This window comes from Mesoplodon densirostris, chromosome 3 (genome assembly GCF_025265405.1).
Source record: "Mesoplodon densirostris isolate mMesDen1 chromosome 3, mMesDen1 primary haplotype, whole genome shotgun sequence".
Lineage (NCBI taxonomy): Eukaryota > Metazoa > Chordata > Mammalia > Artiodactyla > Ziphiidae > Mesoplodon > Mesoplodon densirostris.
Window position 1 is genome coordinate 109,720,510 of NC_082663.1, and position 20,201 is coordinate 109,740,710.

A 20,201-nucleotide genomic window follows, 5' to 3' on the forward strand; every position below is an offset into this window, starting at 1 on the left:
TGTATTCAACTTGGCCTTTGCCCTATTCCCCTTCATCATGTCAATGTCTTAAGTGTATTGTGTTTGCATGTATTGATTACATAAATATTTTTTCTAAACAGGCACTTCATAGTTTAGGATGACTTTGTTGTGTTCTTTTATTAACAGATAACATAGAGGAAATAAAGGCACATGAGGTTGAGAGTCAGAGGCCCTGGATTCAAGGCCTAGCTTCAGTCTCACTCCAGCTAGGTACTCTTCTTCACTTCCCTTGAACTTTTGAACCTTAAATTCTTTATTTGCAACATAAGCAGAACCAGTCACCTCACAGGGATACAGAGCTATATGACACAGCTCTTATTCTCAAGAAGTGACCAATGTATTATTTTAGACAAACTGGTAAATGAGTAATTATACTATCTATAATAAGAACTATGACAGACTCAGTACCCAAGATTCTAAGCTTCTGTTATTTGGTGGGGGGCGGGGGTTGAGCCTCAAAGATTAAGTAAAACTTATCCAGACTATAGGGAGGAAAGGGAACAGAGTGTGCAGGTTAAGAAAATGAACTTTGGGGTCAGACTGCATGTGTTCAGATCCTTATGCTGCTGCTCCCTACCTATGTGACTTTGGAAAACTTCCTTGATCTCTCCAAAGCTCCATTTACAATATACAAAATGGGTGTAGTGGTACCCAAACTTCAGGGCAGTTGTCCAAATTAAATGAGATTATGTGTGAAAATGGAAAACATATGTGAAAATTTAGTGGGCATTGTTAGACAGGAAAAGAGCATTTCAGGCAGAAGGAACAATAAATACAAAAGTATAAAGGCAGGGGAAAGCATCCAGTGTCTACAGTGTGGACATGAGACACAAGCCTGGAAAAGTAGTCATGAATGAGATAATGAGGGAACTTGGGGGCTGTGGTAATAAGGAGTTTATCTGGAAGGGAAAATGTGGTCTTTGAAAACTGTAAGCAGGCAAGTGACATTATCAATCAATATATATTCCTTAACATTTAGTATAAGCTTGTGAGTATGTCTGCTACTCTGTGTGAACAAGAACGAGATTTATAGAATTGAAGAAAACCGATCTATTTGAGCAGGATATAGAGATCATCTCTATTCTAAGAGCTAACTTAACCCAACCACTACTGAAATAGTTTCCGTATGCCAACCATAACGGTTGTGGAGATGATTGTCAGTATGTGGAGGGTATTATGGGGAGCACATCGTGAGCACTGGTGAATACACATTTAAAGATCTTTTAACTGAAAGTGTGTGGTATCGAATCTATTGTTTTTATACATGCAACTGGGTAGAAAATGGTCTCAGGATTGAGATGAAGAACGAGCTCAATGTGGTTGATGTAGACAATGAAGACATCAAAGGAAGCAACTTAATAAAAAGATAACTTCAATATGCATGATTTTCACACACAATGGCTACCTTATATAATGGAGTCATAGAATCATGGTATTGGGATTCTTAAGAAACCTAGAATGTTCCAAATAGCCTGTTTAAATATAACGTGCAAATAAGGATGTAGCACACTGACAGTTTGGAGCCATCACAGCTATCATTAGCTGGGGCAATAAAGGTAACAAACTTTTCTCTCTCTCCCTTACATGGTCTCTTTATCACTCTTGATCTGGTCGAAAAGCCCAGCATTTTATAATTATCCCCCCAGTTTCATATTATCTCTCCTTTTATTTTTCTTATGTTTCTGTCTCCTCCATGGGCATGTCTTCTTCCATATGTGCACCCCCTAAATGTAGGCATTTCCCAAGACTTCCTCCTTTTCCTCCTACTTCTCACGCCACATGCTTCCCTGGGGTGATAGAATCCAAATCCATGGGTTCAACTTCACTTACACATTGTTTAGTTCCAAACTTTATCTCCATTTTAACCTCTCTCCTGACTGTCAGGTGTTTAATAACTTCTACTGAGATGTCTCTCAGGCATCTCAGACTTAAAAATCTACGGCTGAACCCATCATCTTTCCTTCCAAACTGCTCTGCTGATATTTCCCACTATCTACCTTGTCACTCGAAAATAAACACTAAACACCCCCCACACATGTAAACAACAGCAACAAGAAAGAGTAATTCTAACCACCTCCCTTTTCCTCTTTTTAGTCTGATTAATTTTGCTGAGGGTGATGTCTGCTTTCTAATATGTTGCCTATCATCTCATCCTTTCTATTCCTACCACTGTGTGATTTTTACACAGAAGATCAGTGATGTAGCCATCTAGGAGAGCTGCCAATTCTGTGTGTCTGAGTGTCTCTGTATCTATCTATCTATCTATCTTCCCCCATAATCAGTTTATTAGGTGTTGACCCTGCCAAGATGAGCCTTTTCGTATACCTGTAGGAATGTCTCCTACTAAATATTATAAGTTTATATGACAGTATACAAATATATAACCATAAGTAGGATTGTGATTACAATTAGAAAAACTACAAAATTTATTCCTAACTGTTGTAGATCTTAAGATACTAATAAAACCAATTTCTTATTCTGTCCTTCATGAAGGTCTTTGGTATTAACTGCTGGTACTAAATATGGATTCATAAAATTTACTTTTAACTATAGTGATTCTGTTGCAGATGGCTACTGTTGCTTTGGTCCTTTTGCATTTTCTTGTTTCATAATATCAATATAATGCTTATTGTTGTTAAATAAGGAGTCTTTGCATTTATTTTCGTAACACTTGTTAACTTAGTTAACTGACTCTACTTGACATTTGGATAAAACTTTGTTTGTTAAATAGATTTTTAGTCTGTGTCCCTGTGACAAAAAAATGAGAAACCATAATTTATGGAGATATCTGAGAACAGTGAAGTTTCCAGAAATCGTGGCAGGATCTACTTCATGTTAGAGCTCAGAGCTAACTCAGTTGGACCTAGAAATTAGTAATAGAAGGGACCCAGTAGTTCAAGAATAGAAGAGATAAACTAATCCTGGCATCATGAAACAGTGTTAGAAGGCAAGTAAGGTGGAATAGGTAGTAGGATAGGATAGGATAGAATAGAATAGAATAGAATTGACATCAAAGTTAAAGTACCTGGAACAAGACTCAAAAAAGGAAATTTATCAGAAACGAAGATGATGGACTGGAACTATGAGCATACATACAAATTCAAAACAAAGACATGTTCATGGAAACGTGACTAACTGGACACACATTTTTATATCCATGGGATTCCACTAAACACACATGTTTACTTCTGGGGACTCCACTAAAATTAGAATACAAAAATATAAAAGATGTCAGCCAACAAGTACAAGTTTGGGAAAGAAGATGACAGCTATTTAGTGACATCAACAGAATTTTGGTATATGGCAAGGAGAGGAACAGGTGATAGCTAATATAACAATGGATTGTGGAGATCATTGCACAATTCTAAAAACTTGTCAAGGATAATTGAATTGTACTTTAAATGGCTACATGTTATGGCATGTAAATTACCCCTCAATAAAGCTGTTAAAATCATAAATTCGTTATTAAGGTACCACATGCATACAGGAAGTTGCACAAATGATGTGTCCAACTGCTGAATTTTCCCAAAATGAACATAACCATGTAGGTATGACTCAGATCAGAATATAGAAAATATCAGCACTGTAGATGTTCCCCTTCTGCCCACTCCTAGGCACTAATCATCTCTAGCTTAGCCATTCTGGGGATTTTAATTTATTTAATTTACTGCGGTTAATTTGCATATCTCTGAAGACTAATGCGATTGAGCACCTTTTCATATGCTAATTAGCCATTTGGATCTCCTGAAATGGCTCTTCAGATTTGTGGCCAATTTTTCAATTGGGTATCTGTCAATGATTTAGAGTAGCTTTTTATTACTTTATTATGGAAAAGTACTGTAAATATCTTCTCCCACTTGGTTGCATGCTTTTCATTCTGATAGTGGCATATTTTCATAAACAGAAATGCTACATTCTTATGTAGTTAAATTTATAAATATGTTTATTTGTGGTTACTGCTTTTATTTGGCCCTGTTTGAGGAATCTGGTACCCTGAGGTCATAACTTCTATAATCCTGATGGAAGGCAGAACCAATTCCTGTGTAACCCATGTATAGTTTGAGTAAATAGGGGCACCTGCCTGACATTAGGATGTATGGGTCAGTCACTTCAGGCACTTCTGGCAAGTAGACCTTTATTTTGTCACTGATTTAAAAATGAAAATCATGGTGTCTTTTATATATGGAATTATTTTATTTATATGAATCTCTGTGCTAAAAATTTTACAAATGTGATCTTATTATAAGCCACCCACAACTCTAGAAAGCAGGTGATATTGTTATTCATTTTACAGATGAGGAAACTAAGGCTGACTGAGTGATGTTAGTTTCCCAAGTGGCAGAGTTAATAAATGGTAGAAGTCCAGTCTGTCTGATTCCACAGTCATGTTCCAAATCCAAATGCTCATTTAGATTCCCTATATGCAGGGAACTTATTTGCTCTTGCTCACCATTATATCATCAGCACATGTTGGTATTTGATAAGCTTGCTTTTTAATTATTGAAGAAATGGAAGTTTTTTATTCACTTTGCTAAAATAGAGGCACATTTGAAAAATTTCTGTGTTGCAGATAAAGGAAGAACTAGATCTAAAAAAATAACAGAAAGTGGAAGAGGGAAACGATATTCATACAAATTACCTCAAGAATACAACATAGAGACTGTAGTGGTTGCAGACCCAGCAATGGTTTCCTATCATGGAGCAGATGCAGCCAGGAGATTCATTCTAACCATCTTAAATATGGTAGGCAAACTTTAAAGTGCGCTTGGAATTTTTTCAAGAAAACTCTAAGGAAGAAATGTGTGAGTATAATGAAGTTCTTTAAAAATTAACTCATTACTATTCCTTTCTTTTATTGACATCAGTAAAAAAATACTTTAGGTGTACCAAATTGATCCATCTCAAAAGAGATATCAAAATAATAATTCACGTCCTCTAGTAAAAAATCCTTATTGTTAATTTGATGTGGCAAACCTTTTTTTCTATTGTTCTTTTATCTCTTTTTGTGCCTTTCTTTCTTTTTTATAAAAGGCCATTTGTTTAAATAGCAGAAATGTTATATTTGTTTATATGCATGGCCCCACCCAAAGTACTATAGATTATGAGGTGGAACAAAATGGAGGTTGGTAATCCACTGAGTGCTTATATAGGTATGTAAAATTGCATGTCAGATATAAAACTAGTTGATGAGTAAGACCTAATAGCTAATAGTTATTAGCTGAATCACATGTAGCTAACTTTGGTTGATAGCTTCTGGACTGTAGAAATCTAACTTGTACCTAGGATCTTATGGATGCTTACTACCACATGAATCCTTTGACTTAATTGCATACCCTGTTGGGTGAACTTCCTTCAAGACAGAATTAGAAGGTTGTCGTGAAGAGTGGTTCTTAGGGAAGAATAAACATAAATGAAAGCCAAAGGCAAATGTCCATTTATAACTTCAGTTGCCATATTAAGCAAGGTGAGAACCACTAATTCAAGGATAAATATGTTATATAAAATTACTATTTTTACTATTTTTTGCTATACTCTGGCATGTTATTTTTTCAGTGAACTTATTTTCCCACACTTCAGTCATTTCTGTCTGTGTTCAGCTAACTGCTGACCACTCAACCAGCATTCTGTAAAGGGTAGACAGGCATAGCCTACCAACCTCAGTCTCTTTTAAATAGTACTATCTCTGAAAGCATGGGTTTGGTGTGCCAATTTTAATTTTCTATTATCAATTAAATACTCAATTTTACCAAAAAAAATCAAGGTACCACATAAAAAATTTGCCTTCCTTTCCAGCATTGTTACACATACCATGTTTTGGGAAAATCAGTTATAATTATGACCTGAAACCGTTAAGCAACAATGGCCTTGTCTTCATAGACAGCCTTGAAGGGAAGAGCTTTGGAAAAACCCTGTTCCTATTTGGCAGTTAACCTTGGGGAGAAAAAAACTCTAAGGAACAAATTGGGAGGCGGCATAAAGCAGGCTGAATTTCAGGACGTTTTCTCAGAAGAAAGGACACTGGCATTTTGTTGTCTTAAGAAAATTTCTAGGGTTTAGTTACTAAAATTTTTCTCTTCAGTATCATGAAAAGCCCAACGTTCCCTCTGCACCCCATTGAAATGCCTAGATTATCAAGGCAGCAGTGAGTATAGCAGAATGCTAGGTCTAAATTTCTTGGTATCTAAAATGATTTAATTATTGCTTATTAAGCCAATTTTAAAATAATTAAAAATTTTTAATATATAAAATTGCTCAACTGAATTGAGACTTCTCCCATGTCTGGGCTTTAAGAAAAATTAAGATGTTTTTCAGTTTTATTTTAGGATTTTTATTTTTATTTGTTTTTAGGTTTTTAACCTTTTCCAACACAAGAGCCTTGGTGTGCAGGTCAATCTTCGTGTGATAAAGCTTATTCTGCTCCATGAAACTCCAGTAAGAAAGTCTTGAGTTTTTCATTCAATTAAGTGGGTGAGAAGTTGTGTTCAGGTACTTTTAAGTAAAGGGAATGTTAGGGATTTACTTTTTATTGACTTGAAATCCAGAAGTATCCACTGAGTCACTTAAAGTATACATAAAACTGGCCATTAGTCTTACTTAATACCTCAGTTATATTCCAAAATTGGAATGTTCTTAGTTTCCAAGAATCCTGACAACAAACCTTAACTTTGCAAAATGCAATTTTAAAAAATCATTTTTAATGACAGTTTTATTTTCTTATTTAAGCATGGGCTTTATCTGTAATTCAATTTAAACAGGGACTATTCTGTGGCATCTTTTTAGCATGCTGCTTATCTGGTACTTTGGAAAACGTTTGTTCTTAAATTGTAAAAATAATGAGTGATTTAAGTCTAAAAGTTCCACATTCTTAATATTCCATTGCACCTCTCTTCTTCTTCAGAATAACATTAAACAGATTTTATAATTACTGTACCTTCACAAAGTTTTAAGAGTTTTAGCTCAGGCAAAATTAATCCTGAATGTCTTCCAGGTTCTAATTAATGTTATGGTCAGCAGTCTGCTTTAGTAATTCAGGAAGTCCCCTCAGTTTTTAGTTTTTTGTATATCTGAGAATAATTTGCCTTGAAGTGAAATCTCTTCTTTTGCAGGCAGATCTATATATTGGGCATCATGGAGAGAAAATGCTAGAGAGCTTTTGTAAGTGGCAACATGAAGAATTTGGCAAAAAGAATGATATACATTTAGAGATGTCAACAAGCTGGGGAGAGGACATGACTTCAGTGGATGCAGCTATACTTATAACAAGGTAAATTTTCCAAAGCCAATTAAATGACATTCTTAATTTGATGGCCATGCTGTTAATCCTATTAATCCCTTCATAGAATGCTTTTATTCCAGATTTTCTGTTCCAGAAAACTTTTGGCATAATGCTATTAGTCATTTCCCTCAATTCATAATAACTGATTTCTGAACAGCCACATATTGGCTGGTATATTGACTAAACATTAGTTAATTAATTTCAAAAAAATTAACCTCAATTTTTGATGTGAAGACGTAGCCAATGATGATGATAAGTGAAAACACTGGTGAATTTTGGTGGAACTTTGAACTTATGAACCTACGTGGTATGTTTTTCAGTCATCACCATATAAAGTATCCAGTATGTTAAATGGAGCAATTGATAGACTTTCTGGTTCCATCTGAGAAAAAAGTTTCAATTAAGTCTCTAGCTAATTAATTTTGAGCCATATTGTGAGTTTCCGTACTACTCAAACATTTGTATTGCAGCACTGAGTGTAAATATAAGAAGGTGAAATGATGAGCAACAATTAACTCTCTATGAGCACTCTGTATGAGTAATTATTTACAAGTTTGTCTTGCTTAGAGCTAGTAAAAATGAATGGTAGTTCACTGTTAACTAGCAATTTAATTTTAGTGTCAATAATGTTGACATTTCACATCTCAGAATACACAGTGACATTTAAACATGATTTTCTGTAATGAGTCTATTGAATTTGTGATAGCTTCTTGTTGCTGAATTGTATAAAAACTATTCTACTTATAAATAATTCATAAAGATGAAATAATCTCTATGCAAGAACACAACTGGACTTCCATTTCCAGCTTTGTAGGTGTACCTGATACTGGACCTCTGCAATAAACAACCATAAAACTGGAAAACATTTATGAAGCAACTACTTGCAGTTACTGGAGAATGAGCAGTGCAATCTCTGAAAGAAGGAAAATTTCCTAAGTAAGCCCCACAGCCAAGCCAACTTTTTGCCTGGGGACAATTTTTTGACTGGTACAGCAAGCTGGAATCTAGGTAGAGCACAGTGGTCCTGCTGAAAGCACCAGAGAAGAGGATCCTTTGTGGGCAGAGGTGCCAAGAAGTCCTTGTGCAGATCAACTGTGAGGACTTTGCAAGGCTGGTCTAAATAGACAGAGATAGAAACTACCCAAAATTTATCAGGGTGCTGTTGCTATGGAGTTTGGATGTTAAAAAGGTACTAGAAATTGAGCAGATTTGGACCACAAGAGTGGAGCAGCCTTGTTTAATACCTTGTCATCACTCCTGGCATTTATCTGAGAAAACAGAAAGGCTGTGCCTACACAGTAGGCACCCATGATCCAGAGAAATACCCTCTCTTGAACTGTCCTAACAAAGCCTAAAACCAAGTCCCAGTAAGGTATTCAGAGGAGATGGAGTTTGGAGGTTGAGTCCCACCAGTTTACAAAGGTTTGGGAATCATCTTGAGCTTTTGGTAGATCATCCCTACCAAGGAATAAACTCAAACCTACCTACATTCAGAGTGAGGAGCAAGTAAAACAAGAGACAGCACTCTTCAGAGGAAGATAAGAGAATCTTGAATCTCTATAATATATCATATACAATGTCTGGAACATAATGAAAATTAGCCAAGCAAAAAAACATGAAAATGTCAAAATGTCAAAGAAAAATAGTCAGTAGAAACTGACCCCAAGATAGCTTAGAAGTTGGATTTACCAAGTAATGTAAATACTGGACCTCTATCATTGGAATCTCAAAAGAGAGTGAGAATGTGTAAGAAAAGTATTTGAAGATGTAATGGCAAAATGTTTTCACAAATTTCATGAAAAACAACAACTTAGAAACCTAGGCATATCATAGAAAAATTGGTCAAAACCAAAGATATAGAAAAAAAAAGTGAATTGGCTAGAGTGAAGGGATACATTACAAAGAAAACAATCTTAAGGTGGATAACTGACTTCCTGTTGGAAAAAAAACCCCAGAAGACAGTGAAGTGATATCTCTAATGTACTGGGGGGAAAAACCCTATCAACAAAAATTCTTAATGAATTCTTAAGGGTATTTTCTTAATGTATGAAAGTGCATCTACATACACATACACACACAAAAAGTCTATAGCTAACATCACAATTAATGGTGAAAATCAAAATTTTTTAAGACTGGGAGCAAGGCAAGGATGTCCACACTTCCCACTTCTGTTCAGTATTGTGCTGACAATCATAACCATAATCAGTATATTAAGCTGGCATGGGGGGGGTATAAATACTGGGAAGAAAAAATAAAAAGTGTCTCTTCACAGATGACATGACTTGGTACAAAGAAAATTTTAAGCAATCTAGGAGAAAAAAATACTAGAATTTATAACTGAATTTTACAAGGCCACAGAATATAAAGTCAATTTAGAAGAAAATTTGTATTTATATATGGTAGAAAGAAACACTTGGGAAAATTTTACAGTAACTTCCAAAACCATGAAATATTAAGAATAATTTAACAAAATAAAATGATATCTGCACAGCTATACTTAGATAAGTTAAAGATCTAAAAAAGGTTTATTCAGTGGAAGACTAAATACAGTAAGTCCCCTACATACGAACGAGTTCCGTTCCAGGAGTGCATTTGTAAGTTTAATTTGTTCGTTGAGTCTGACAGAGTTAGCCTAGGTACCCAACTAACACAATCAGCCATATAGAACTGTACTGTAATAGGTTTATTATACTTTTCACATAAAACTTAAAAAACAAACACAGAAAAAAAGAAAACATTTTTAATCTTGCAGTGTAGTACCTTGAAAAGTACAGTGGTACAGTACAACAGCTGGCATACAGGGGCTGGCATCAAGTGAACAGGCAAGAAGAGTTACTGACTGGAGGAGGGAGAGGAGGTGGGAGATGGTAGAGCTGAAGGATCATCAGCAATAGGAGACGGAGGGCAAGCTGCAATTTCACTCACGCCTGACACTGATGGCAAAGGTTCTGGTTCCTCTCTGGATTCAATTCTATCTACGCTCTAGAAAAAACAATCCAGTGATGTCTGAATAGTAGCTCTTTTTTTCTCATCATAGATGATACGGTAGCACTGGATTGCATTCTGAACGGCTGCTGCAACCTTCGCGCACTGTTCTACGTTCAGGTCCTGTGCCTCAAAAACTAAGAGTGCCTCCTCAAACAAAGAAAACCCCCTTGCCATTTCCTGCATCGTGAATCTCTTTGGTTCTTTAGTTACTTCTTCTTCCTCTTGTCTCTCTTTGTTCTTTCTCTGGGCCTCCAATTCCACCAGGTCTTCTTTAGTAAGCTCCTCTTGCTGCACAGCACGGAGTTCAATGAGGTCATCCTCTTGCAGATCTAGCTCCATCTTCTCCCTGAGGGTCACTAAGTTGCTGAAGACCTCTTTGGACTCCTCATCCACCTTCTCAAATCCACAAAAATCATGAACAAACTTCAGGCAAAGGTTCTTCCAAACCCCATTCATGGTGATGCTGTAACATCACGCCAAGCAAAGTCAATGTTTTTTATGGCCTTGTAGATGTTATGCAGTAGTCCTTCCAAAATTGTTGCAAGGTTGTTCCTGATTCATCAGTCGCCTTTACTGCCTGATGAAAAGTGTGACATAAATAATATTTCTTGAAAGTTGCTATAACTCCCTGGTCCATAGGTTGGATAAGCGACATAGTATTCAGTGGCAGATACACTACTTTGACGTTGGGATAAAAGTTGTCCACGAGTTGGGGTGGCCTGGAGCATTCTCGAGCAGCAAGAGAATGTTGAATGGGACATCCTTCTCCAAGCAGTTTTTCTCTACCTCCGGGATAAAGTGGTGGAAAAACCAGTCCTGGAAAATGACCTGTGTAACCCAGCTTTGGAGTTACTCTTCCACACAACAGGAAGAGAGCACTTGGCAATGTTTTTACGGGCTCTTGGGTTCTCTGAATGATAAACTAAGAGAGGCTTCAACTTCATATAGCCAGAAGCATTGCCACCAAACAACAGTTAGCCTATCCTTTGCTGCTTTATAGCCTGGCATCAACTTTTCCTCCTTAACTGATGTAACTTTGGTCTGGCATCCTTTTCCAGTACAGTCCTGTCTCACCCACATTAAAAACCTGCTCAGGGCTTCCCTGGTGGCACAGTGGTTGAGAGTCCGCCTGCCGATGCAGGGGACACGGGTTCGTGCCCCAGTCTGGGAAGATCCCACATGCCGCGGAGCAACTGGGCCCGTGAGCCATGGCCGCTGAGCCTGCGCGTCTGGAGCCTGTGATCCGCATCGGGAGAGGCCACAACAGTGAGAGGCCCGCGTACCGCAAAAAAAAAAAAAAAAAAAAAAAAACTGCTCAATTAAATATGTGTCTTTATCAATAATTTCTCAAAATTTCAGGAAATTCCTGAGTATCTGCACTCACTTCCTCACCACTTACTTTTACATTGTGAAGGTTGGCTCTAGCCTTGAACCGATGAAAACCAGCTGTGGCTGGCATTAAAAGATGCGCCCTCTGATTCTTCGCCGTGTTTCTTCTTCAAGTCTTCATAAAGGCTTTTAGCTTTCTCTTGAATCAGCATTAAGCTGAGCGGGACTCCATGCTGATGCTGGTCCAGCCTCCACACACTGAGAAGTTTCTCTATCTCCTCCATCACTTTTCCACACTTCTTCGATATTATTGTTGACATCATCGGCACAGCAGACTTCACATGTTCCATGATCTTGTCCTTGTTCTTTAGAATTGTGCCAGTGGTTGAACGATTCCTGTTATAAGAGTTTGTGAAGTCTACCATTTTTTTGCTTTGCTCCACTCTCTCAATTATTTTCACTTTTATTTCCATCGGTATCGCTTGGTGCTTCTTAATAGTACCAGCTACATCACCGCTGCTTTTACGCTTGCTTCTGGACATCCTGGTCTTGAAATAAAGATACTGTACTACTGTACTGTATACAGTACTGTAGAGTAAAGTATACAAAAGCACAGCCAGTTGTAGAGGATGCATGCACATGACAGCATATGCCAGACATGTGAAGTAACTTATGTGATTGGACATGCGAACGCACGTTCACATCTTTGAAAGTTCTCAATTAGAAGGTTTGTATGTAGGGGACTTACTGTGTTGTCAAGATGTCCATTTTCCCCAAATTGACTTATAGAGTCACTATAATCCCAATGAAAATCTCTGCAGGCTTTTTTTTTTTTTTTGTAGAAATTACAGTCTGATTCCAATATTTATTTGGGATACGAAAGGACCTAGAAGAATCAAAACAATTTTGTAAAAGAAGAACAAATTGGGTGCACTTACGCTATCTGATTTCAAAACTTACTATAAAGATTTGGTAATCAAAACAGGATGGCTTTGACAGAAAGTTAGCTATAGAAATCAGTAAAACAGAATAGAGTCTGTAAATATACTCACATATATATGGTCAGTTGACTTTCAGTAATACCACCAGCATAATTCAAGATGAAAAGATAGTCTATTCATCAAATGATTCTAGAACACCTGGATAACCATTTGAAAACAATGAATCTTGGGGAATTCCCTGGCAGTCCAGTGGTTACAACTGCACTTTCACTGCCATCCCTGGTCAAGGAACTAAGATCCCACAAGCCAAGGGTTGTGGCAAAAAACAAACAAAAAAAACACCCAACCCTGCTTGAGTGATGTTAATTCATAATGGATCATAGAACACTACAACTATAAAACTTTTATTAAAAACAAAATCTTCATGACTGTGGGAAGGGTAGTGATTTCTTAGATTGGATACAAAAAATCATTAAACAAAAATTATTAAAAATAATCGTTTGGGCTTCTTGAAAATTAAAACCACATGATGTCCAAAAACATTGTTATGTAAATGAAAAGACAAGCCCCAGAATTGGAAAAAATAGATGCAATACATATATCTATTGAAGAATTTGTATGCATAATGTGTATGCATATTTACATATATATATATACACAATAGATGAATATTTAAAACTTTAAAACTCAATAAGAAGGGTGATCAACTATATATGACCCGTTTTTATCCAAAGAGTAGCTGGTAATCTTGAGTTGACTATTTGACCTCTTTGAGTCACATTATTATGAGGATACTAGTACAGAGTGAAGAATATAAGAACTTGTATAACATCTAACATATACTGAACATTCAATAATTTTTTCCAAACATAAATAATTGTATAAGATCCTGTTCAAGCTTTTATTAATGTGGACAACATACTAGCAAAAATATCTTTTGTTGTGTTATTATATAATAAATGTTTTTAATTGATAGTTGGTCAGCCCATGGTTATTATTACATTTCATATTATCTTAGACATAGTTAAGAATCATCTGCTATGGCTGAAAATATTCTCTAGTGATTGAGAACATTTGATGGGGTTAGTTTAATATATTAAATATTACTAGTATTAGTTTTATGAACAAATTAAGGTTTAACTTTAAATGAGAAAATAATATGTAAAATTCCTGACATCTAGGAATTGTGAAACAAGTATGAGTTCCTTTTTCTTCTTTTAGCTCTTTATATTCAGTGAAAATTTATTTTATAATTTACACTTTCCATTTCTGTAGAATGAGCCTGCCTTGCCTTGGGATTTTTACTGTAAGTTCACTGAAGAGTTCAATAAAATACTGACACTTTCAATGTTTTATATATTTTAAAGAATGTAAGTCTACCTTGTATACCAACACTATTGGCTTTTTACTAAATTATATATTTTAAATTTAATTTTTTATATTGGAGTATAGTTGATTTACAATGTTGTGTTAGTTTCAGGTGTGCAGCAAAGTGATTCAGTTATACATAGACATATATCTATTCTTTTTCGGATTCTTTTCCCATATAGGTTATTACTGAGTAGAGTTCCCTGTGCTATACTGTAGGTCCTTGTTGATTATCAATTTTGTATATAGTAGTGTATATATGTTAATCCCAACCTCCTAATTTATCCCCCACCCCACATTTCCTCTTTGGTAACCATAAGTTTGTTTTCTAAGTCTGTGAGTCTGTTTCTGTTTTGTAAATAAGTTCATTTGTATCATTTTTTTAGATTCCACATATAAGTGATATCATATGGTATTTGTCTTTCTCTGTCTGACTTATGTCACTTACAATTATGATAATCTCTAGGTCCATCCATGTTGCTACAAATGGCATTAGTTCATTCCTTTTATGGCTGAGTAATATTCCATTGTATATATGCACCACTTCTTCTTTATCAATTCCTCTGTCAATGGATATTTAGGTAGCTTCCACATCTTGGTTATTGTAAATAGTGCTGCTGTGAACAATGGGGTGCATGTATCTTTTCGAGTTACGGTTTTCTCCAGATATATGCCCAGGAGTGGGATTGCTGGATTATATGGTAGCTCTATTTTTGTTTTTTTAAGCAACCTCCATACTGTTTTCCATAGTGACTATACCAATTTACATTTCTACCAACAGCATAGGAGGATTCCCTTTTCTCCACACTCTCTTCAGCATTTATTTTTGTGGACTTTTTTTTTTTTGCGGTACACAGGCCTCTCACTGTTGTGGCCTCTCCCGTTGCGGAGCACAGGCTCCAGACGTGCAGGCTCAGCGGCCATGGCTCACGGGCCTAGCCACTCCATGGCATGTGGGATCTTCCCGCACCGGGGCACAAACCAGTGTCCCCTGCATCGGCAGGTGGTCTCTCAACCACTGTGCCACCAGGGAAGCCCCTGTTTGTAAACTTTTTGATGCTGGCCATTCCGACCACTGTGAGGTGATATCTCATTGTAGTTTTGATTTGCATTTCTCTAATAATTAGTGATGTTGAGCATTTTTTCATGTGCCTTTTGGCCATCTGTATATCTTCTTTTGAGAAATGGCTATTTAGGTCTTCTGCCCATTTATTGACTGGGTTTTTATTTTTTTGCTATTGAGCTGCATGAGCTGTTTGTATATTTTGGAGATTAATCCCTTGTTGGCCCATCGTTTGCAAATATTTTCAATACTTTCTCCCACTCTGTGGGTTTTCTTTTCATTTTGTTGATGATTTCCTTTGCTGTGCAAAAGCTTTTAAGTTTAATTAGGTCCCATTTTTTTTTTTTTTCATTACTCTAGTAGGCAGATCCAAAAAGATATTGCTGCGATTTGTGTCAGAGTGTTCTGCCTATTTTTCTTCTAAGACTTTTATAATATCCAGTCTTACATTTAGGACTTTCATCCATTTTGAGTTTATTTTTGTATGTAGCATTAGAGAGTGTTCTAATTTCATTCTTTTACATGTAGCTGTCAAGTTTTCCCAGCACCACTTATTGAAGAGACTGTCTTTTCTCCATTGTATCAATATATTCTTCCCTCCTTTGTCATACATTAATTGAACATAGGTGCATGAGATAATTTCTGGACTTTCTGTCCTTTTCCACTGATCTATAAGTCTGTCTTTGTGCCAGTACCATACTGTTTTGATACTGTTTTGATTACTATAGCTTTGTAGTATAGCCTGAAGTCAGGGAGCCTGATTCCTCCAGCTCTGGTAGATTTTTTTCCTCAAGATTGCTTTAGCTATTTGGGTCTTTTGTGTTTTCATACAAATTTTAAGATTTTTTTGTTCTAGATCTGCAAAAAATACCATTGGTTATTTGATAAGGATTGCATTGAATCTGTAGATTGCCTTGCGTGGTATAGTCATTTTGACAATATTGATTCTTCCAATACAAGAACATGGTATATCTTTCCATCTGTTTGTGTCATGTTCGATTTCTTTCATCAGTGTCATATAGTTTTCAGAGTACAGACCTTTTGTCTCCTTGGGTAGGTTTATTCCTAGGTATTTTATTCTTTTTGATGTAATGGTAAATGGGATTTTAAAAAAATTCTCTTTCTGATATTTTTGTTGTTAGTGTAAAGAAATGCAACAGATTTCTGTGTATTAATTTTGTATCCTGCAACTTTACCAAATTCATCGATGAACTCTACTAGTTTTCTGGTAGCAGCTTTAGGACTTTCCATGTATAGTATCATGTCATCTACAAACAGTGACAGTTTTACTTCTTCTTTTCCAATTTGTATTCCCTTTATTTCTTTTTCTTCTCTGATTGCCATGGCTAGGACTTCCAAAACTATGTTAAATAAAAATGACAAGAGTGGACATCTTTGTCTTGTTCCTGATCTTAGAGGAAATGCTTTCAGCTTTTCACCATTGAGTATGATGTTAGCTGTGGGTTTACCATAGATGGGCTTTATTATGTTGAGGTGGGTTCCTTCTATGCCCACTTTCTGGAGAGTTTTTACCATAAATGGGTGTTGAATTTTGTCAGAAGCTTTTTCTGCATCTATAGAGATGATCATATGGTTTTTATTCTTCAATTTGTTAATGTGGTGTATCATACCGGTTGATTTGCAGAGATTGAAAAATCCTTGCATCCCTAGGGTAAATCCCATTTGATCTTGGTGTATGATCCTTTTTATGTATTGTTGGATTTGGTTTGATAGTATTTTCTTGAGGATTTTTGCATCTGTGTTCATCAGTGATATTGGTCTGTAATTTTCTTTTTTTGTGGTATCTTTGTCTGGTTTTGGTATCAGGGTGAGGGTGACCTCATAGAATGAGTTTGGAAGTGTTTTCCTCTGCAATATTTTGGAATAGTTTCAGAACGATAGGTGTTAACACTTCTCTAAATGTTTGACAGAATTCACATGTGAAGCCAGCAAAAGTCCTAGACTTTTGTTTGTTGTGGGTTTTTCATCATGGTTTCAATTTCATTACTTGTGATTGGTATGTTCATATTTTCTATTTCTTCCTGGTTCATTCTTGGAAGATTGTACATTTCTAAGAATTTGTCCTTTTTTTCTAGGTTGTCCAGTTTATTGGCATATAGTTTCTTATAGTAGTCTCTTATGATCCTTTGTATTTCTGCAGTGTCCATTGTAATTTCTCCTTTTTCATTTCTAATTTTATTGATTTGAACCCTTTTCCTTTTTATTTGATGAGTCTGACTGAAATTTTATCAATTTTGTTTATCTTTTCCATGAGTCAGCTTTTAGTTTCATTGATCTTTTCTATTGTTTTGTTCATCTCTATTTCATTTATTTCTGTTCTGATCTCTATGATTTCTTTCCTTCTACTAACTTTGGGTTTATTTGTTCTTCTTTCTCTAGTTGCTTTAGCTGTAAGTTTAGGCTGTTTGAGATTTTTCTTGTTTCCTGAGGTAAGCTTGTATCACTTATAAACTTCCCTCTTAGAACTGCTTTTGCTGCATCCCATAGGTTTTGTTTCATTGTGTTTTCTTTTTCATTTGTCTCTAGGTATTTTTTGATTTACTCAGTGAGCCATTGGTTGTTTAGTAACATATTGTTTAGCCTCCACGTGTTTGTGTTTTTTACAGTTTTTTTTTTCTTGTAGTTGATTTCCAATCTTATAGCATTGTGGTTGGAAAAGATGCTTGATGTGATTTTAATTTTCTTAAATTTATCAATGCTTGCTTTATGGCCCAGAGTGTGATCTGTCCTGGAGAATGCTCCATGTGCACTTGAAAAGAATGTGTGTTCTGCTGCTTTCAGATAGAATGCTCTATCAATATCAGTCTAGTCCATCTGGTCTAATGTGTCATTAAAGGCCTGTATTTCCTTGTTGATTTTGTGTCTGGATGATCTGTCCATTGATGAAAGTGGGATATTAAAAGTCCCCGACTATTATTGTGTTACTATTGATTTCTCCTTTTATGGCTGTTAGCATTTGCCTCATATATTGAGGTGCTCCTATGTTGGGTGCGTATATATTTACAATTGTTATATCTTCTTGGATTGATCCCTTGATTATTATGTAGTGTCCTTTTTTGTCTCTTGTAACAGTCTTTATTTTAATGTCCCTTATGTCTGACATGAGTATTGCTACTCCCGCTTTGATTTCCATTTGCGTGGAATACCTTTTTCCATCTCCTCACTTACAGTGTGTTCTTGTTGCTAGATCTGAAGCGGGTTTCTTGTAGACAGCATGAATATGGGTCTTATTTTTGTATCCATTCAGCCAGTCTATGTCTTTCAGTTGGAGTACTTAATCTATTTACATTTAATGTAATTACCGATATTTATATTCTTATTGCCATTTTGTTAATTGTTTTGGATTTTTGTAGGTCTTTTTTCTTCCCTTCCTCTTTAGTTCTTGTCTCTTGTGATTTGATGACTATCTTTAGTGTTGTGTTTGGATTCCTTTTTCTTTTTTTGTGTGTATGTCTATTGTAGAGTTTTGGTTTGTGGTTACCATGAGCTTTTGATATAGTAGTCTGTATATGTACAAGGTTGTTTTATGTTGCTCATCTCTTAATGTCCAATGCATTTCCAATATTCTGCATTTGTAGTCTCCTCACTATTGCTGGTTTTGATATCATATTTGTGTGCAGATGGTTTCCTACCTTTACTATATGTTTACCTTTAATGGTCAGCTTTCCCATTCATAATTTTCTTGTTTCTAGTTGTGGCCTCTTGTTCTCTGCCTAGAGAAGTTCTTTTAGCTTTTGTTTTATTTTTTTTATTTTTTATTTTTATTTTTATTTATTTATTTATTTATTTTGCTGTACGCGGGCCTCTCACTGTTGTGGCCTCTCCCATTGTGGAGCACAGGCTCCGGACGCGCAGGCTCAGCAGCCATGGCTCACGAGCCCAGCTGCTCCGCGGCATGTGGGATTCTCCCAGACCGGGGCACGAACCCATGTCCCCTGCATCGGCAGGCAGATTCTCAACCACTGCGCCACCAGGGAAGCCCTTAGCTTTTGTTTTAAAGCTGGTTTGGTGGTGCTGAATTCTCTTAGCTTTTGCTTCTCTGTAAAGCTTTTGATTTCTCTGTTGAATCTGAGGAAGAGCTTTGCTGGGTAGAGTATCCGTGGTTGTAGGTTTTTCCTTTCCAGCACTTTCTGTTATTTTTTGTTCTTTATATCTCTAGCTCTTCATTACACATTTCTCGTATCTTCTCAGTCTGTATCTCCATTCTTTTCCCAAGATCTTGGGTCACCTTTACTATCATTACTCTGAATTCTTTTTTGGTTAGATTGCCTATCTTCACTTAACTTAGTTGTTCTTCTGGGGTTTTATCTTGTTCCTTCATGTGGAACATATTCCTCAGCCATCTCATTTTATCTAACTTTCTGTGTTTGCAATTTCCATTCTGCAGGCTTCATAATTGTAGTTCCTCTTGCTTCTGGTGTCTGCCCCCTGGTGGGTGAGGCTGGTCTGAGAGGGTTGTGCAGGCTTCCTGGTGGGAGTGACTGGTGCCTTTGCACTGGTGGGTGGAGCTGGGTTTTGTCCCTCTGGTGGGTAGGGCCATGTTAAGGGATGTGTTTAGAGGCAGTTTGGGCTCAGGAAGACTTAAAAAGCTTATCTACTGAGAGTAGGGCTGTGTTTCCACCCTGTTGGTTGTTTGGCCTGAGGTGTCTCAGCATTGGAGCCTACAGGTTGTTGCATGGAGAGCCAGGTCTTCGTGGCAAAATGGCAGCTTCCAGGAGACCTCATGCTAATAAGTACTCCCTGGTACCTCTGCCGCCAGTGTCTGTGTCCCCAAAGTGAGTCGCAGCACCCTCTGTTTCCCCAGGAGACCCTCCAAGACCAGCAGGTAGGTCTGACCCAGGCTTCTATGAAGTCTCTGCTTTTTCCCCTGAGTCCTAGTGTACACAAGACCTTGTGTGTGCCCTCCAAAATGGAGTTTCTGTTTTTCCCAGTCCTGTGGAGTTCCTGTGTTCAAGTCCAGCTAGCCGTCAAAGCCAAATGCTCTGGGGGCTCCTCCCAATGCCAAACCCCCAGACTGGGGAGCTGGACGTGGGTCTAGGAACTCTCATTTGTGTGGGACAACCTCTGCTGTATAACTATTTTCCACTTTGTGGGTCACCCACCTGCAGGGTATGGGAATTGATTGTATCATGAAAGCACCTTTATTACCATCTTGTTGTGGCTTCTTCTTTATCTTTGGGTGTAGAATATCTCT

At 36.7% G+C, this 20,201-nt stretch overlaps 1 protein-coding gene across 1 annotated transcript in view; it reads left to right on the forward strand.

The window, feature by feature from the left end:
* Nucleotides 1–20,201, forward strand: part of ADAMTS19 (ADAM metallopeptidase with thrombospondin type 1 motif 19) — a 284,954-nt gene that overhangs the window by 59,983 nt on the left and 204,770 nt on the right. Inside the window, exons 4-6 of the mRNA XM_060091906.1 lie at nt 4,592–4,764; nt 6,370–6,453; nt 7,128–7,285. Coding sequence (XP_059947889.1) covers nt 4,592–4,764; nt 6,370–6,453; nt 7,128–7,285 — 415 coding nt within the window. The remainder of the gene's footprint in view (nt 1–4,591; nt 4,765–6,369; nt 6,454–7,127; nt 7,286–20,201) is intronic.